The sequence below is a fragment of the Branchiostoma lanceolatum genome, chromosome 18 (assembly GCF_035083965.1).
Source record: "Branchiostoma lanceolatum isolate klBraLanc5 chromosome 18, klBraLanc5.hap2, whole genome shotgun sequence".
Lineage (NCBI taxonomy): Eukaryota > Metazoa > Chordata > Leptocardii > Amphioxiformes > Branchiostomatidae > Branchiostoma > Branchiostoma lanceolatum.
The window spans coordinates 1,338,562-1,359,164 of NC_089739.1; the positions used below are offsets into that span (position 1 = coordinate 1,338,562).

Consider the following 20,603-nt stretch of genomic DNA (forward strand, 5'->3'; position numbering starts at 1 on the left):
CTCTGCGTTACCATATAGAAGTCCATCGTCAAGATATGCTTGTCAAACTCATACAAATCCTAGTATTTGGATTTGGGAATCTTGTTGTTGACGTTCCCGGGAAGGTTGAACAACTGCCGGTACAAGAAATAAGACTCGTGCACGACCAGTGACGCCTGGATGTCTGAGATTTTTGTACAACCTGAAAAAAAAAAGCATAATACACTAAAGGAACGTGTACAATAACCAGAAGGCTCAAATCTATGCGGATATATAAGTTTTAGTAAAATCTTCTTTTTTTTTAAATATCAAATTGACTTATTTTACATACCCGATCTAGCCATGGCCAGACTGATTTCATCCTTCAGGATCTGTAGGACCTGCTGAACTCCTTCTGCGCCCTGAAATAGTCGATAGATTTGATCTAGCATCACGCTTTAATTATACAAAGAGAACAGATGATTTCAAGGGACAATCCTTCTTCGCCTATCTTTAATAACCCAACCTAAATCAATGATTTGGCATCATTCTAGCGGTTGACCCTAAACATTTTTAAAATCTTCTGTCTAGGTTCTTTGCAATTTTAAACACCCCTGTAGTTTAATCATTAACAGCATGGCTGAAGCCGTTCAGGAAGGGAATTCAAACATAGTACAACTTCTACTTGAATTTATCAAGCAACAGTTGACTATCAAAACCTACGTACGTTACAAGCGAGTCCCCAGAGTGCGGGCCTGCCGATGAACACACATCTGGCCCCCAGCGCCAAGGCCTTCAGCACGTCCGTCCCAGTCCGGACCCCTCCGTCCAGGTAAACCTCCGCCTCACCGCCAACCGCGCGGACGATGTCGGGTAGGACGTCGATCTTCGAAAAAAAGTCATCCGTAAACGAAATTACATGGCCATGAATGATCTGTCGCATATTAGTAACGCTGTTCTAATGTGTCACTTTGGTCATGTTTGGTGTTGCATGAAGATATGAGGTCAGGAGATCAGTCACAAAATAAGCATAGACTTGGTGTAGATTTATATCGGTACAGTACCGGTAAAGTAAAGTAAAGTAATCTCGATCCAGTTTAGCTCACTGAAGAGCTAATCTTCCACTGGTCGTGACAGAGAAGAAGACAGACGCTATGTACAGTATTTACAGGTTCATTGTACCGGGGAAATTCCCCTAGCTCTTTTCGAATAACACAATGAACAGTAGACCACGGCTTAACGTCCCGTCCTAAGGACTGCGACCCTTTCCGGTAGCGTGCATGTCGGGTGAGCAACACAGCCGGGATCGAACCCGGGGCTTCTAGTTCCAGAGGCAAGATCGCTAACTACTGGACTACGCACGCTACCTGCCGGTACTTCATGATCCGGTATTTTGGACCTGTACCTACTCGATTTTCACGGTACAGTACCGGTACACAGTACCCGCAGCACTAGAACTTACTGTAGCCGGCACTCCGTCCTGTTGTCTCCCGCCGTGGTTGGACACGTAGATCCCGGAAACACCCAGATCCACTGCAGCCCTCGCGTCTTCAGCTGAACAATGTGTTTAATCAGAAATCAATCACTAAACAATCAATCAATCAATCAATCAATCAATCAATCGGCTGATCAACAAACCGGGCAGGTAGGGCTATCCTGGGCTGTGATCACTATACACCCAGCAAAACCATAATGGATACACTTGGTTGGACCTCGGTGGTGGACAAGCGGAACAAAGCAATGCTTGTATTTAAGGCATTAAACGGGATGTCCCCACCTCACATCTTGGATCTTTTCACTCAGCTAAGGGAGGTACACACTCACAACACACGTCTCAGATCACAGGGGGGACTACAACTTCCAAAAGCACATATTCAGTACAAAAAGAAATCCTTGTCCTGCACTGGTTCAGCTCTATGGAACTCTCTTCCATCTAACCTGAAAACGGCTGATTCTGTCGCTGCATTGAAGTGTCTGTACAATCATATATATCTTGCTGTTTAGCAACTGTACACTTTGTTTTTAGAACCAGGATTGATATGCAAATTCAATTATTTAATCTATTTAATTTATCTACTTATTTTGTTACTATTCTGCTTGCTTTAGATTAAGTCATTAGTTTTTTACACTACTTTGCTATGTAACTTTTATTATTATTGTACTTAATTTTGTAAATGTGCCTTTGTATTATATTTTGTTATCTCAGTTATTTTATGTTAACGTTTGCACGCAGGGCGCTTTGAAAATCGCCCTATTTGTGACAAGTTTTTCCCTGGATAGATAAATAAATAAATGAAATGAAATGAAAATATACTACCTGAAAGAATCCCTTTCAGCACGACCGGCAGCCAGGTGTTGTTCTTGACCCACTCCACGTCTTCCCAAGTCGCCGCTTCCTTCACAACTTTCTTAAGATACGCCAAATGTTCGGCAGTACCTGGTTGTCCATGGGCGTCGTCATCCAACCAGATATTTGGGAAACTTGAGAAAAAAAGAGTCTGGTCAGCAATATTGCACATATGAGAAGCAAAAAGCAAAAGTATACTTACTTACTTGCTTACTTACCAATCCAGAGAGCTTCCTCCATAGCACTTTATCCTCCATGCCAAATTCGTAGTCCCTTAAAAGTTAGTATCTTATAAGTTTGTGTCACTACGTAGATTGTCTAAGTAGGTGCCTCTGGGTCTACCCCTACTTCTTTTGCCTTTAGTAGTAGGTTCCCAGAGAACAAGATAGTGTGCAGGGATTTCGGGATGTCTAATGCATTGACCAGCCAGTTTCATTCTGCGCTGTTGGACTTTCTTGGCGACAGATGGTAGGACTTGGTACAACTGCTGGTTTGTGAGCTTTTGCTGCCATGACACATTGAGGCACATGCATAATACGAAACATTAATAATAAAATAATTACGCTATCGCTAAAAACACAGCATTAAATTTAATTTCTATCGCTTATGACCATAAGCACCCGTAAAACCGTCACGACTAAGGTAAGGTAAAGCAGGCATCCTCAATTGAGGCGAAGCATGATGCTTTTTCAAGTAGCTAGGGTATACGTAGTGCAATGCAGCTTCGTCACGGCTCGCGTTTTTGGCCAAGCACACCGAGTCACTCCTACTCTCCTCGATATGTGTGTTGGGTTCGTTTACGTGCAGAAATTTGACGCTTGAGGCTTACGACAAAAACTCCCCCATACACGGGGCCGCCGGCTTTACGTCACCATCCGAAATGACGAATGCAAGCCCTTACAACATGTCCGAGCTCGAGAGTCGACCACTGAGGTTCGAACGCGGGCCCTAGGATCCTCGGAATTTGATCCAGATGGCGAAGCAGCGGGGCTGCGTTACCGCTTGCGCCACGGGGACACGACTAGATGATGTTAACAACGCGTGATCGCGATCTAGGTGGTTGGTCATTTTGATTCTCATACAGAATGCAGTAGCAATAGGGCAGCGGTAGATTCGATACGCTAATTGTTTGTATTTGAACAAAGTTTTAACTAACATATGTATGTAGTTTGTAATTAGTAACAGAATTATAAAAGAAGACAAAAAAGGAAATAAACTTAAACCTGACTTGGAGAGGAAGTGGTTCAGTCCTCCTCATGTTTATGATTCGATCAAAATTGAATAAGGGTTGGTCCACGGTGAGAACTATGGCGGTGTAGCCCTCCCCCTCTGCCCGCTCCAGGAGCCGCTTCATCCGGCCTCGGTCTCGGTAGAACAGCAGGTAGAACCAGCGGACCCCCCGCGGAGCCGCGGCAGCCACCTGTTCCAAGGAGCAGTGCGACCAGGAGCTCAGGACCATCGCTGTGTTCATGGAGGCCGCGCCTGGGGGATGAAACAGAGACACGTACATCATTAGCAGTGATGAGGAGCTCAGGACCATCGCTGTGTTCATGGAGGCCGCGCCTGGGGGATGAAACAGAGACACGTACATCATTAGCAGTGATGAGGAGCTCAGGACCATCGCTGTGTTCATGGAGGCCGCGCCTGGGGGATGAAACAGAGACACGTACATCATGAGCAGTGATGAGGAGCTCAGGACCATCGCTGTGTTCATGGAGGCCACGCCTGGGGGATCAAACCAAGACACGCTAATCAATGCATGTTTGAGGCTTCAAAATACTTAATATATTTTCTGTTTACTACATTGCCGTACGTCAGTCTTGCGCACGATTCAAAGTTGTACAGGGAAGCAAGGAGTTTTAGTGACCTTTATTTTCCTTTTATCTTATTCAGTAGAAATGTCCTGCAATAGATTGGCCTATTGAAGTCATTGTTGCCTTTAAAAGGCATTATCATTGTTTGTACATTTGTATTGATGAAAAAAATATTCGCAAACCCTTTGCAGTCGCCGCTTCTGCATCGGGATGAGCGATTTTGTGAATAGCCGTTGGCGCAATGGCTACCGGGAAATCCAGCTTTGACCCCAGCACGGTGACCGAAGTGTCCCGGATGTACACGTCACGCAGGTTCCGAGGGATCAGACGGTACCTGGGTTCAAGACCAACATTTAACAAGTGCATATTTATACATATTGATAACTACCACAGTTAGTCCATTTATCTGAGTATTGGACGCTGATAGTCCAGTTAATCTTTATCGATTATCGATAACTCCTACAGCTTAGTACAACCAATCGTTGTTAACTAGATACCATTAACCACTAAATCAATCAGCTATTAATTATTAACGGCTTTGATACCATTAACCACTTCAGCTAAATCAAATAATCATGAACAGCTTTGATACCACTAACTGCTAAAGCTATCGCAAATTGATACAACTAATCGTTAACCACCACCAGTAACTTCTACCAATTAACCAAGTGATAGAAATAGGTAAATATATCAAAGAGTGTTTAGATCTTAGAACTAGTAGTGTAAGTGATAGGTTAAACTCGACATGTTGAATTATTCAATATACTTGTACTTCGGTTAATCATTTTGTATTCTATCGTTTGTTGTTTGCATATGAGGTAGTAGAAAACCTTACGAAAGTCGCCGTTCTTTTGTTGTGTCAATACAGACTGTACATAATAGTCAAACTCTTTGGTTCCTAGCACCCCTACAATATACATGTACGCATGTGTTTTCCAAACCCCATAGTTATTTCGTGCATGTGGTGCAAAGGAAGACAACAGCACGTCATTATATGACCTTGAACTGTTTTCGTTACCACAATATGGCGGCCATTTTCTGTTATAGGTTAGTAGCTTCGACAGCAGCCTTCGAGTTCAAGGCATTTGCGTTTTATTGTTACTCCGTCTCAAAACGACAGGAATCAATTGATAGTTTAGATAGCACAAATAAACTTTTAGTACGGCAGTCTTTGATATGGCGGAATGCCGTTGTTCCTTGTCGGAAGTCTGTTGCCATATAGCCTTGCTCCACATTTTATGTAGGAGAAAGATCATGAGACGAAATCTTCAAACGTATGTTAAGAAGGCGGTTTGTTAAGAAAAACAAAACGGGCAGCTATAAAGATATGTCGATTTTGCCTTCGGAGCTCCATTCGTCCGCTTGGACGAATATGTACGTGGCATGAGTACACACTTTCACACACCCGTACACTGTGAGACACACACACACACACACACACACACACACACACACACACACACACACACACACACAAGCCCCACAAATACACACACATACACACAGGCAACACAAACAAACATACAAAACATACACATACACGCACATGCACACAAACACACACCTACACACACACACACACACAAAGACACGCGCACTCGCACACACACGCCCTACCGTTTGAACGCCTCACAGTTGTCCCTGTAGGTCTGACCCCCCTCCCCAGGTCGGCCGAAGTATTCCCGAACAAACTCCGGAAGCTTCTCGTTTGCGGCTTTCTCAAACTCCGCCACAGACGTCGCCTTGGGGTGAACGTTCTCAGACATCGCGGAAAAGACGCAAAGGAAGCGTCACTAGTGTAACAGTGGGGGTTCAACCGCCTCCAACTGACCAGTCTAACTGGTCGCGACCTTTTAGCCTAGTGGTTAAGGCGTGCGTGCCTGTGATCTGGGCTGCCGGTTTCGGCGTGGGTTCGAATCTCGGTTGGGGTCACTTGTTTCTACTCGCTCCTTTGATTTGTTTCACTAGGAAGACTTTGTCAGCGTTTAACGAATCAAGGTGGGAAGTTCCGTTTCATGTTCAGTGCGCAAGTCATATGGTTCTTACTTGCACACAGCGTTGACCTTACGCAGGGGTTACGACAGGGCTGAGTTACAACCTTAGGCAGGGGTTATTTCAGGACGAGGACACTAGTATCGAACCGAATTCTCTCCAGCAGTGTTGAAGTTTACATTTCAGAAATCGTTCCATAATTTCACGTACGTCTGCATATACATGTTTGAGCGGAGTGACATCGGGGTTAACGTTCCCAGACATCATGGTAAAGACGCTAAGGAAGCTTCACCAAAACGACGTTGTCAGCGTTCTGATTTAAAGTGGAAAGTTCAGTCCCTGGTGCAGGTCACGTGGTTCTGATTGTTGCCATCTACAGAATGATGACCTTACGGGCAGGGGTAACTTGAGGTCGAAGACGTTCGTTTTTGGACCAAGACTCTTTGTTTTGTCTGCATGTATTGCATACCCGGTAAACCGCCTCAATGCGTTGTAACACACCAGGTTTGTACTGAAGAGTACAAGCTGCATATCCGGACAGATTTATATGATCCACTCAACCCCTACTCTTTTCCATAAATGTGATTGTCTTTTTACGTGCTCGATGTGTGGTTCTCCTTAAACACGGGACCTCCACTTAACCGTTGGGCTTGCCCTTATATTGCATATTATTGAAGCACTACTAGTTGTTTCGAAAGTATTTCTTATAGCCATAAGTTAAAAATAGAGACGGGCAGATATTAAATATAGCCCTGACCAAAGTTTCTGCCCATATTGTCCAACGAAAATTGAAGATGAATTTCACTTTGTCATGGAATGCTCTAGATATGATGTTTTAGGCCATAAGACATTCACATTTCTCAAAACAAGTACAAGTTTTAAGAGCCTCGAAGCTACAGACTGTTTTGAGTATATATCTAAATGCAACGATCCCCACAATGCTAAAATAGGTTAATATCTAAACGACTGCTTTCACATTAGAAAAAAAATACCGAAACTAATGATTAAACCGACTCGATTATAACTGTTACACTATATCAAAATGTATGCTAGCCCTTATTGTATTGTATTGTATTGTATAAGTAATTAGGATGTTAAGTTTTATTCTATACTTCTACTTGAGTAGTTTCTTTCTAAAGCTATTCACATTTCTCAAAACAAGTACAAGTTTTAAGAGCCTCGAAGCTACAGACTGTTTTGAGTATATATTTAAATGCAACGATCCCCACAATGCTAAAATAGGTTAATATCTAAACGACTGCTTTCACATTAGGAAAAAATACCGAAACTAATGATTAAACCAACTCGATTATAATTGTTACACTATATCAAAATGTATGCTAGCCCTTATTCTATTGTATTGTATTAGTAATTAGGATGTTAAGTTTTATTCTATACTTCTACTTTGTATTATGTTTACGAATTCTTGCCATACTTTGTACCATGTACAATTGTCGTGCAATAAAGTTCTTCTTGTATGTAAGAATATGAACTTACACATACAAATTCTAATATTTGGATTTGAGAATCTTATTGTTGACGTTCCCCGCAATGTTGAACATTTGCCGGTTCAAGTAATAAGACTCATGCACGATCAATGATGGCTGGATGTCTGAGAGTTTCGCACAACCTGAAAAAAAGGAATAACACAGTACAATAAAGGAACGAGGATGATAATCAGAAGCCTCAGAACTATGCTGATATTGTTAGCAAAAGTAAATCATCTTCAAATGCTGCATTGACTGTTCATACGTACCAGCCCTGGCCATGGCCAGGCTGAATTCCTCCTTCAGTATCTGTAAGACCTGCTGAACGCCTTCCGCACCCTGAAAAAGACATGGAGATATTTTTCTCAAAATCTTGACAAGGTTCTTTACAACTATTTATGAAGGAACAGTGGTTTTGAAAACATTACCAAATTTCATGGCATGGCATTGAAATAACCCAGAAAGGACAGATGACAAAGGATCATTGATATCAACAATTTATGGATTTATCAAGCAACAGATGACTATCAAAACGACACGTACATTACAAGCGAGTCCCCAGAGTGCGGGCCTGCCGATGAACACACATCTGGCCCCCAGCGCCAAGGCCTTCAGCACGTCCGTCCCAGTCCGGACCCCTCCGTCCAGGTAAACCTCCGCCTTACCGCCAACCGCGCGGACGATGTCGGGCAGGACGTCGATCTTCGAAAAAAAGTCATCCGTAAACGAAATTACATGGCCATGAATGATCTGTCGCATATTAGTAACGCTGTTCTAATGTGTCACTTTGGTCATGTTTGGTGTTGCATGAAGATATGAGGTCAGGAGATCAGTCACAATATAAGCATAGAATTGGTGTAGATTTATATCGGTACAGTACCGGTACTTCATGATCCGGTATTTTGAACCTGTACCTACTCGATTTTCACGGTACAGTACCGGTACGCAGTACCCGCAGCACTAGTACTTACTGTTGCCGGCACTCCGTCCTGTTGCCGCCCGCCATGGTTGGACACGTAGATCCCGGAAACACCCAGGTCCACTGCAGTCCTCGCGTCTTCAGCTGAACAATGTGTTTAATCAGAAATCAATCACTAAACAATCAATCGATCAATCGATTGATCAACAAACCGATTATATAAAACTTTGTCTAGATAGATACATATTTACAGCGTTCCCTGCATGTTCAGCTGAATAATGCATATTGATTTGCCCATATCGCTAATCGATTACGCGATCAATATAAGCTACTTTATCAATACTAAATCGATCAATATAAGCTACTTTATCAATACTAAATCGATCACTATAAGCTAATTTATCAATACTAAATCGATCAATATAAGCTACTTTATCAATACCAAATCGATAAATATAAACTACTTTATTAATATTAAATCAATCAATATAAGCTACTTTATCAATACTAGATCGATCAATATAAGCTAATTTATCAATACTAAATCGATCAATATAAGCTACTTTATCAATACCAAATCGATCAATATAAGCTACTTCATCAATACTAAATCAATCACCCAGGTCTACTGCAATCCTCGCATCATCAGCTAAATGTAATATTCAGATTAGCTAATCAACCACTAATCAATCAATCAATCAATCAATAAAACCTTTCTGTTACATGGTGTAAGACTGTGTAAAACGTCTGAATGGAATGTTAGCCTTCTTTTACTAAAAATAATTTCAGACATTATTACTACCTATACCTTTACCTTTCTTTTCTTGCCTTTTTGCAACAAGTCTATATTTAGAGAAGATGTCTGGCACTTGGGACCAAGCCTTGACGGCAAACCAGCTTTATTTTAGCTCCTATATTAAAACAATAGGAGCTATTGTCCACGTTTACTTCCACCTTGTCTTGACTTGTCTAATTTGCTTTCTATTAGGTTATCTAAAAATTGTTTTCTCTCTATTTGAATATCAATCCATAGTACGTGGTTATAAACCTGCTGTTCGACTAATCTTGCTCACAGTCACTGACGAAAAGTAGTGGATGGTACTTGAAACGTCTGACCGTTTCCAAAACCATATTCAGTTGCTTGAGTAACTGCTTTTTTGGCGTATTTAAAGAAAAGGCTTCTACATACACTGCACGAAATGGCCTCGGATCCTGACGTATCCTGGCGTATCCTGACGTGATCCGGAACCTAAGATCCTGAAGAGATCCGGAAGAATCCGAACGGATCCGGAGCCGTAAATTTCTCGGCAGGCTAATGGGCATACAAATATTGGGACTCAAGGTACCACTTGCATATTTGAGTTGTGTAAGTGCGTACTTACACAAGTTGTGTAAGTGGTACCTTGAGTCCCGATATTTGGATGCGCATTAGCCTGCCGAGAAATATACGGCTCCGGATCCATTAGGATTCTTCCGGATCTTAGCTTCCGGATCAAGTCAGAATACTTCAGGATACGTCAGGATCCGAGGCCATTTCGTGCAGTGATAGACTACCTGAGAGAATCCCTTTCAGCACGACCGGCAGTCTGGTGTGTTTCTTGACCCACTCCACGTCTTCCCAAGTCGCCGCCTCCTTCACAACTTCATTAAGAAACGCCACGTGTTCGGCAGAACCTATTTGTGCATGAGCGGCGTCATCTAACCAGATATTTGGCAAACTTGAGAAAAAAAGAGTCATTGTAAACTGCTGTTCAGCAATATTGCACATATCTTTATTGACACAACAAAAGCACAGCGACTTTCGTAAGGTCTACTACATACATACATACAAACGAATAAGTGCATATATATGAGAAGCAAAAGCATACTGCGAACCATAAGTAGTAAAATAATTGCGCTATCGCTAAAAACACAGCATTAAATTTCTATCGCTTATGACCATAAGCACCCGTAAGACGGTCACGACTAGATGATGCTTACAACGCGTGATCGCGATCTAGGTGGTTGGTCATTTTGATTCTCTTACAGAATGCAGTAGCAATAGGGCAGCGGTAGATTCGATACGCGCTAATTGTTTATATTTGAACAAAGTTTTAACTAAATAGTCTGTAATTAAGAAGAGAATTATGAAAGAAGATAAAAAAGGAAATAAACTTCAACCTGATTTGGATAGGAAGCGGTTCAGTCCTCATGTTTCGATCAAAATTGAATAAGGGTTGGTCCACGGTTAGGACTATGGCGGTGAAGCCCGCCCGCTCTGCCCGCTCCAGGAGCCGCTTCATCCGGCCTCGGTCCCGGTAGAACAGCAGGTAGAACCAGCGGACCCCCCGCGGAGCCGCGGCAGCCACCTGTTCTAAGGAGCAGTGCGACCAGGAGCTCAGGACCATCGCTGTGTTCATGGAGGCTGCGCCTGGGGGATGAAACAGAGACACGTACATCATGAGCAGTGATGAGGAGCTCAGGACCATCGCTGTGTTCATGGAGGCTGCGCCTGGGGGGATGAAACAGAGACACGTACATCATGAGCAGTGATGAGGAGCTCGGGACCATCGCTGTGTTCATGGAGGCCGCGCCTGGGGGATGAAACAGAGACACGTACATCATGAGCAGTGATGAGGAGCTCTGGACCATCGCTGTGTTCATGGAGGCCGCGCCTGGGGGATGAAACTGAGACACATACATCATGAGCAGTGCAACCAGAAGCTCAAGACCATCGCTGTGTTCATGGAGGCTGCGCCTGGAGGATGAAACAGAGACACGTACATCATGAGCAGTGCGCCCAGGAGCTCAGGACCATCGCTGTGTTCATGGAGGCTGCGCCTGGGGGATGAAACAGAGACACGTACATCATTAGAAGTGATGAGGAGCTCAGGACCATCGCTGTGTTCATGGAGGCTGCGCCCGGGGGATGAAACAGAGACACGTACATCATGAGCAGTGCGACCAGGAGCTCAGGACCATCGCTGTGTTCGTGGAGGCTGCGCCTAGGGGATGAAACAGAGAAACGCTAATCAATGCATGTTTGAGGCTGCAAAATACTTAATATATTTTCTGTTTACTACATTGCCGTACGTCAGTCTTGCGCACGATTCAAAGTTGCACAGGGAAGCAAGGAGTTTTAGTGACCTTTATTTTCCTTTTATCTTATTCAGTAGAAATGTCCTGCAATAGATTGGCCTGTTGAAGACATTGTTACCTTTAAAAGGCATTACCATTGTTTGTACATTTGTATTGATGAAAAAAATATTCGCAAACCCTTTGCAGTCGCCGCCTCTGCATCTGGATGGGCGAATTTGTGAACAGCCGTTGGCGCAATGGCTACCGGGAAATCCAGCTTTGACCCCAGCACTGTTACCGAGGTGTCCCGGATGTACACGTCACGCAGGTTCCGTGGGATCAGACGGTACCTGGGTTCAAGACCAACATTTAACAAGTGCATATTTATACATATTGATAACTACCACAGTTAGTCAATTTATCTGAGTATTGGACGCTATTAGTCCAATTAATTTCTATCGCTTATCGTTAACTGCTACAGCCGGTCATTGTTAACAAGAAACCATCAACAACTTCAGCTAATAATCATGAACAGCTTTGATACCATTAACTGCTAAAGCTATCGCCAATTGATATAGCTAATCGTTAACCACCACCAATAACTTGTAACTGCCCCCTAGTTTACAGCTGAGACACCTCGAAACTGCGCACTTAATATTTACTGCATTGTTTTAAATTGTATCCTTTATTGTATGAATTGCCTCTAGTGTTTTATTGTTGTATTCAGTGTAACTGTAATGTTGAGTGGTCCGCAACATCAGCTTGTCTGCCTGACGCTCCACTATGTATTGTCTTGTTGCAATTTTTAATAAATAAATAAGAAAAGAATGAAGAATAACTTCTAACGCTTATTATAACCAATACCTTCATATACGGATGATATTTTGAACACCTCCGTTAAACGTTTTACTCTTAATCTAGCTACGGTTCCTACCACCTCTACAATACTATAGTTACGTGCGTGTGGTGTAAAGGAGGACAACAGCACGTCGATATAGTTTGTCAACTTTGACCTTGAACTGTTTTCGTCACCATGTTACGGCGGCCATTTTCTGTTATCAATAAGTAGCTTCGACAGCAACAGTCTTCAAGGTGTATTTATATATTTGTTCTATTGTTAATCCGTCTCAAAACGACAGGAAGCGATATGATAGTTTACTGGGGACGTTGCGTAGGACAGTCGTTGATATGTGTCCCACAATAAGATACGACAGTCTTTGATATGGCGGAAAGAATGCCGTTGTTCCTTGTAGACAGTCGGTTGCCATTGCAGTGCTCCACATTTTATGTAGGAGAAAGAACATAAGATAAAATCTCCAAGCATATGATGTGGAGGCGGCCTATGTTGCTAAGAAAAAAAATGGCAGCTATAAAGTTATGACGGTTTTGCCTCCATTCGTCTGGTTGGAGATTACGTAAGACGTATATGTACGTATGTACACAGACACACACACACACGCACACATACACACACAACCCCCACAAATACACACATCTACAGAGGCAACACAAACAAACACACAAAACACACACACACACACACACACACACACACACACACACACACACACACACACACACACACACACACACACACACACACACACACACACACACACACACAAACCCTACCGTTTAAAAGCCTGGCAGTTTTCCCTGTAGGTCTGACCCCCCTCCCCAGGGTGGCTGTAGTACTCCCGAACAAATTCCGGCAGTTTCTCGTTTGCGGCTTTCTCAAACTCCGCCACAGACGTCGCCTTGGGATGAACGTTCTCAGACATCGCGGAAAAGACGCAAAGGAAGCGTCACTAGGAAGACTTTGTCAGCGTTTAATGAATTAAGGTGGGAAGTCCCGTCTCACTTTCAGTGCGCAAGCGCAAGTCATATGGTTCTTATTTGCACACAGCGTTGACCTTTGGCAGGGGTTATTTCAGGACGAGGACACTAGTATCGAACCGAATTCTCTCCAGCAGTGTTGGAGTTTACATTTCAGAAATCTTTCCATGATTTCACGTACGTCTGCATATACACGTTTGAGCGGAGTGACATTGGGGTTAACGTTCCCATTCTTCATGGTAAAGACGCTAAGGAAGCTTCACCAAAACGACGTTGTCAGCGTTCTGATTTAAAGTGGAAAGTTCAGTCCCTGGTGCATGTCACGTGTTTCTGATTGTTGCCATTTATAGAATGGTGACCTTAAGGCAGGGGTAACTTGAGGTCGAAGACGTTTTGTTTTGCCCAAGACTCTTTCGTTGTTCTGTTTGCATGTATCGCATACCCAGTAAACTGCCTCAAGGCGTTGTAACACACCAGGTTTGTACTGACGAGTACAAGCTGCATATCCGGACAAATTTATATGATCCACACACACTGGGGAGGACCCCTACTCCTTTCGATAAGTGTGGTGGGTTCTTTTACGTGCTCGATGTGTGGCTCTCCTCAAACAAGGGACCTCCATTTACTAGTTGTTTCGCAAGCATTTCTTAAGTTAAAAATAGAGACGGGCACATATTATAATATAGCCCCTGACCAAACTTTTTGCCCATATTGTCCAACGAAAATTGAAGATGAATTTCACTTTGTCATGGAATGCTCTAGATATGATGTTTTACGCCATAAGCTATTCACATTTCTCAAAACAAGTACAAGTTTTAAGAGTCTCGATGCTACCGACCGTTTTGGGTATTTATTTAAATGCAACAATCCCCACAATGCGAAAATAGGTTGATATCTAAACGACTGCTTTCACATTAGAAAAAAATACCGAAACTAATGATCAAACCAACTCGATTGTAACTGTTACAATATATCAAAATGTATGCTAGCCCTCATTGTATTGTATTGTATTAGTAATTAGGATGTTAAGTTTTATTCTATACTTCTACTTTGTATTATGTTTACGAATTCTTGCCAAACTTTGTACCATGTACAATTGTCGTGCAATAAAGTTCTTCTTCTATGTAAGAAGATGAACTTACACATACAAATTTTAATATTTGGATTTGACAATCTTATTGTTGACATTCCCCGCAATGTTGAACATTTGCCGGTTCAAGTAATAAGACTCATGCACGATCAATGATGGCTGGATGTCTGAGAGTTTCGCACAACCTGAAAAAAAAGGAATAACACGGTACAATAAAGGAACGAGGATGATGATCAGAAGCCTCAGAACTATGGTGATATTGTTAGCAAAAGTAAAATCATCTTGAAATGCTGTTCATACGTACCCGCCCTGGCCATGGCCAGACTGAGTTCATCCTTCAGGATCTGTAGGACCTGCTGAACACCTTCAGCACCCTGAAAAAGACAAGGAGATATTTTTCTCAAAATCTTGTCAAGGTTCTTTAAAACTATTTTATGAAGGAACAGTGGTTTTGAAAACATCACCAAATTTCATGGCATTGCATTGAAATAACCCAGAAAGGACAAATGACAAAGAATCATTGACATCAACAATTAATAGATTTATCCAGCAAAATTTGTCTTTCAAAACGACACGTACGTTACAAGCGAGTCCCCAGAGTGCGGGCCTGCCGATGAACACACATCTGGCCCCCAGCGCCAAGGCCTTCAGCACGTCCGTCCCAGTCCGGACCCCTCCGTCCAGGTAAACCTCCGCCTCACCGCCAACCGCGCGGACGATGTCGGCAAGGACGTCGATCTATCAATGTATAATACCGCTATGAAGAAAAGAGGATGTCTTTCGTGTATTCGATTGCTATGTTGCCCCAATTTGAAAGCAATTTTTAGTAAAGAAAAAAGGTGTAGTGGATTGGAGAAATGTTTGGTACGTTTGCCTGTCGTATGTACTGGTAAGGTGATGTATACCAGGCAATGAACCAAGAATAAAGGCGTTGTTTATAACAATCAAAAAACACACAAGGAACAAGACAATTGAGGAATAGTTTAACTATGACTTGTACATTGCTGAAGATCAAGATTTTGGAGGAGCTGTAAGACTTACAGTAGAAAGGAACAAGTGAAGACGATTAGTGAAGAGTTTGACTATGACTTGTAGATTTCTTAAAAGCTGTAAGACTCACAGTAGCAGGGCCCCCGTCCAGCTGCCTCCCGCCGTGGTTGGACACCAAGACGGCGTCAATCCCCAACCGGACCGCCATCTTGGCGTCCTCCACTGTGGAACAAATTTAGAAACGACCTTTCATGATTTCATATTGATGCGACATTTCCGTAGAATGTAGACCGCTGGGCATTCGATGGGCATCTAAATGTCATTGTTGATTGATATAGCATTGCAAGATATTGATAAGGGATCGTTGAAAGACCCTGCGATCGTAGCGTTGAGACATAAATGACGGACATCATCGGCAAATCTTGGAGATCATTCAGCGCTCTCGGAAAGACTATTAAGAGATCTGGTATGAATGTTCGGCGTAAGAAGGTCTCTCAGTGACCTTACTTGTATGAAATCACCACACGGTCGGGCTGTTTGCGGTAACGAAAAACAAAATAAAAAATTATATTGGTCAGAGCTGAATTTCTAGCGCTGAATTGATGCAGGGTTTACATTTTCACATAATACATAACATATACCTAATCTATCCACACTTGCATTTTGTGGATTTGTCGCAAGGGCCTGGGCGGCTGCCATTCGGCGCCACCAGGTGACCTCAATACGACCTTCCCCAACCGAAGTCAGGTACCCATTTACACCTGGGTGGAGTGAGGAAAGTCGTGTAAAGTGCCTTTCCCAAGGGCACAAGATCGGCGACACGGCAGGATTCGAACACGGAACCTCTTGGAGCCGAACGCTCTGCCGTTGCGCCACACGACCCCAACTAAAAAGTGTCTACCAGTTATGCCCAAGACTATATTTTGTTACCATTTTGTATGCTTCGCTGTCTTTTATATCATATTTTTCGTTCCCGCAAACTGCCCGACCAGGAGTCGGTTAGGAAATGTGACCCTACAGTGCATCTCTTTCCAGTTACGGCGGCCATTTTGAATTCTCAGAGGTCAGCTCGGGGTCATGCACCAAAACGAGGCAGTCCTGACTCAGATCCTAAGTCTATAACCTGTAATGCCAGTTATATCATCTTTGGTGGTACATTTCGCTCCTCTAAGATGAAATAATTTAATATATGTGCGTTTCATATGTAGAAAATATTGTTGTGGACATTTTGACTTATTTTTGGCTAAATTTTTATTCGTTTTTCACTGTTTTTGACGGGTAACTTAAGTGTCAGTGTCTACATTTGCATATCCTCCAAGTCGAGAATAGCGACTGTAGCTTGTATTGAATTTTGAACATTAACCTGATAGAATCCCTTTCAGCACGACCGGCAGCCTCGTGTTCTTCCTGACCCACTCAACGTCTTCCCACGTCGCCGCCTCCTTAATCGTTTTCTTAAAGTAATCGGCCAGCTCTAAGGAGCCAAGAGCTCCGGGTGGAACGTCTTCAAGGTAAATGTTTGGGAACCTGTGAAAAAAAAATCATAAGATGCTTTTTAAAAGAAGAAAATCGTGAAAAGTTCTTTTAAAAAAATTTGGAAAAAAATATTGATATTTTTCTGAGAGATTGCATGAGATGAATTCTTTACTGCCTTAAATGGTCTCGATGCATTTGAAATCATTCTGACGTAAGAACGTAGAACGAGACGTAAGAGAAAGACAAAAGGAAGAAAAAAGAGAAAGAAAGAGAGAGAGAGAGAGAGAGAGAGGGAGAGAGAGAAAGAGGGAGAGAGAGATAATTGGAGGAGGAAGAGTGGAGAAAGAAAGAACATCATCACCATAAAGGCATTGGCAAGGTACTCGGTACTTTGCGAAAGGAAAACGTGAAGAAGGGTTGGTCCGCGGTGAGTACTATGGCGGTGTAGCCCGCCTGCTCTGCCCGCTCCAGGAGCCGCTTCATCCGGCCTCGGTCTCGGTAGAACAGCAGGTAGAACCAGCGGACCCCCCGCGGAGCCGCGGCAGTCACTTTCTCTAAAGAGTGTTCGGACCAGGAGCTCAGGACCATCGCTGTGTTCATGGAGGCCGCACCTGGGGGATGAAACAGAGACACGTACATCATGAGCAGTGCGACCAGGAGCTCAGGACCATCGCTGTGTTCATGGAGGCTGCGCCTTTAGAACGTAAAGCGGAATGCAGTCCAGTCAGCTAGAAGCTAGCCTCTACCAGGCTCCGTGGATCGCTGGAAGAATACATGTAGTAGAAATCGGCTAAAAAAAGTGAATAGTATGATAGGGGGTCGGCCGGCCTATAGGGTCCAATAATCCGTGGTTCGCATATTGGACCCTATGCTGACTCCCTTGGCATACAATTCACTCTATTTGGTCGATTTCTACTAATTTTTCAGCGATCCGCGGAGCCTGGTAGATGCTACGGCGAGCTGTATTTATACTATTGAAACACTTTCGTACCACTTCTATTTTTTTTCAAGTATCTAAACACTTTGTCAGCGAACTGGTCCAGCTTCAGTATTCAACCGTGTAGACAACGGACTTAATTTTGTATAAGAGTGTACGTTATATTCTTTGATCGGTGCACTGAATTTTGATACTCGAACTAAACCGCTAGTAAAAGACGAACCGTTTGGATGTATACATAATGACATCCTGTGACAACACTGTACAACAAAAACTCTGTAAATTCGTATACTATGACCTGTTGAAGATAAATTTACTGGGCAGCAAAGTCTAATATGTTTGACTGTTTTGTAAACGATAAAGTAGTGTAGCATTGCTTTAGTTGTTTGATGTCTCCGACTGTTCAGGAATAGCCTGAGTACCAACCTCCGTAGTGACCGCTGGCTCAAAAGAATTCGCTTGGTAACCACGGAGTCTGACCCTGCGCGTATCCGTAACGGCTGTCTCGTTATCACGTAATGAGGGGAATTCGAGCTGCGTTCGGTGCCATTTTTCGTTCCAAGGTGTCTCTATTGCCCTGTTCGGGTCCAGTTTTGAAAGAATCGACATGGCAACAGTTCTTAGAACCTACCCGTTACGAATAACAGTGTGGCATGGGGTGGAGCTTAGACGAATGGGGCCAATCAGCGAGCTCGTTCAAAATCGAAACGAATATCTGACTAACAGCCGTTACGGATACGCGCAGGGTCAGACTCCGTGGTTAGCAAGCGAATTCTTTTGAGCCAGCGGTCACTACGGAGGTTGGTACTCAGGCTAGTTCAGGAACGCTAGAAGTAAATATTCTTTACGTAAACGTTTCTTATAATATTGAAACTACTGCATTTAGCCCTTGTGCCAATAAAGATCATCATCACTCATGAAGTAATTTCCTGGAGTTTATTTCTTACCCCTTGCCGTCGCCGACTCCGCCTCAGGATGAAGCAATCGGTGCGTGGCAGTCGGCGCAATGGCTATTGGGAAATCCAGTTTGGTACCTAATATGGTCACAGAGGTGTCCCGGATGTACACGTCACGAAGGTTTCTAGGGATGAGACGGTAGCTGTGGAGCAATAATAATTCATTTAGGAAATAGACCTTAAGACAGAAAATATTTTACACAAGATCGTTCATTGTTATGACCTATCACACACCATTTGTATCAATAATTTGATACTCCATATGTCTCTTGGCAAACGAATACTAGAAAAAGCAGTCATACAAAGTCAAAATTGTGGCTATAAGGTGCAAATAAATGAGACAGAGGCTCTTTTCAACTAGCCTGGAATCCATCCTATTTAGCTTCCGGCCGCTACCCAAGCTCCGCTGCCAGGCAGCGGAGCTTGGGTAGCGGCCGGAAGCTAAATAGGATGGATTCCAGGCTACTTTTCAACGGTAGGTTTCGGTCTCTGGCTTTTCTGACAGGTGTACTAACGATACTTGAGCTAATAATAAACGAGAAAACTAACAACAGCCAAAGACGGAAAAGACGCGATAATCTCAAACACACAAGTACACAGCCAAATTCACCTCCCAACCCCCACTACCAGGTGTCTTAGATAGTACCCGGCTGATAAGTTAAGTTAGTTAGTTAAAGTCCTCCCCGCACCAGACGGTGCATAAGGCGGCGCCCATCTCCGTTTCGGTAGCCCTGGGCCACACAACTTTATCATTACAGCGGGGGGGGGGGGGCTAGTCCACTGGTAGTGGTGCGTGTTTAACTACCATACTCTTCCTCAAATGCTGAGTGCTAAGGAGCAGAGAAAGCAGTATGTACCATTTTTAGAGTCTTTGGTATGACCCGGCCGGGGTTCGAACTCACGACCTACCGCATGCAAGGCAAACACTCTACCCACTAGGCCATTGCACAGGTTCAGTTCAGACGTACCGTTTAAACGCCCGTCGGTTATCGACGTGTGTCTGTCCGTCCTCACCGGGCCGACTCACGTAGCTCCACGCGAACTCAGACGTCTTCTGTCGCGCGGCCTTCTCAAACTCTGACAGTGTGGTGAGAGTGGTTGTCGCCATGCTTTCCTTGGTAACCTGACGTTCCTTCCTGTAAGATATGGCTCACCTAAAATAGTCCTTCTTGGTACGCCCAGCTTTTGTTATTGAAACTTGATACACAATTCTTTATACAGGAGAGAAAGCGTCCGGCGGCTACTGCCCTGCTCTTCGCTCGTTCACACCGCGCAACTTGTGAAAGATTTCCTTCAAGTCAAGAATTTGAGGAAAGGCGAATCTCCTTCCCTGTCTTGCAACCTATGTCTTTAATCTTAAAACGTTTCTTCCCTCTGATGAGACCCAAAAGGGAAGACTCGTCGCGTTTGACATGACCTGTTCTGACTAGAAGATGCGTCAAGGCGACCAAGTTCAATTATGTTTTACTTCCGGGTTAAAGGACTAAACCAACACTATCATGCAGGAGGGATGACCGGCTGTGATCGACTTTTGTAAAGACTTAATAGGGATACTTAAGAGGCTGCCTAAGTTTATAAGCTGGTCAAAATCCTACGGCCGTATGGCCACACCTTGGTCTATTGCTGTCGTATTACCTGGTCGAATGTCAACCTATCCAGACCCTTTCGATTCAGTCCCGCCAATTGTAGTGAGTGAGTGAGTGAATTGTAGGCTCCTTGCTTTTCAGCCCCTGGCCGCGAAAAT

General features: G+C 43.5%; 3 protein-coding genes across 3 annotated transcripts; all 3 read right to left on the reverse strand.

The window, feature by feature from the left end:
• Nucleotides 1-287: 287 nt before the first annotated feature.
• Nucleotides 288-6,144, reverse strand: LOC136424856 (2-Hydroxyacid oxidase 1-like). The gene is made up of 7 exons (XM_066413547.1): nt 5,737-6,144; nt 4,302-4,453; nt 3,529-3,787; nt 2,276-2,439; nt 1,421-1,512; nt 686-844; nt 288-380 (listed from the first exon to the last, which is right to left on the reverse strand). The coding sequence occupies exons 1-7, from the start codon at nt 5,883-5,885 to the stop codon at nt 303-305; spliced, it is 1,053 nt and encodes a 350-aa protein (XP_066269644.1). The 5' UTR covers nt 5,886-6,144; the 3' UTR covers nt 288-302.
• Nucleotides 6,145-7,051: 907 nt separating this feature from the next.
• Nucleotides 7,052-13,027, reverse strand: LOC136424854 (2-Hydroxyacid oxidase 1-like). Its single transcript, XM_066413533.1, has 7 exons — nt 11,773-13,027; nt 10,678-10,927; nt 10,072-10,235; nt 8,570-8,661; nt 8,142-8,300; nt 7,868-7,937; nt 7,052-7,741 (listed from the first exon to the last, which is right to left on the reverse strand). The coding sequence occupies exons 1-7, from the start codon at nt 11,954-11,956 to the stop codon at nt 7,620-7,622; spliced, it is 1,041 nt and encodes a 346-aa protein (XP_066269630.1). The 5' UTR covers nt 11,957-13,027; the 3' UTR covers nt 7,052-7,619.
• A 1,259-nt stretch (nt 13,028-14,286) lies between these two features.
• Nucleotides 14,287-20,308, reverse strand: LOC136424850 (2-Hydroxyacid oxidase 1-like). Its single transcript, XM_066413530.1, has 8 exons — nt 19,828-20,308; nt 18,851-19,002; nt 17,328-17,577; nt 16,854-17,017; nt 15,621-15,712; nt 15,080-15,238; nt 14,805-14,874; nt 14,287-14,685 (listed from the first exon to the last, which is right to left on the reverse strand). Exons 1-8 carry the CDS (start codon nt 19,965-19,967, stop codon nt 14,564-14,566), a joined length of 1,149 nt encoding a protein of 382 aa, XP_066269627.1. The 5' UTR covers nt 19,968-20,308; the 3' UTR covers nt 14,287-14,563.
• Between the last annotated feature and the right edge of the window lie 295 nt (nt 20,309-20,603).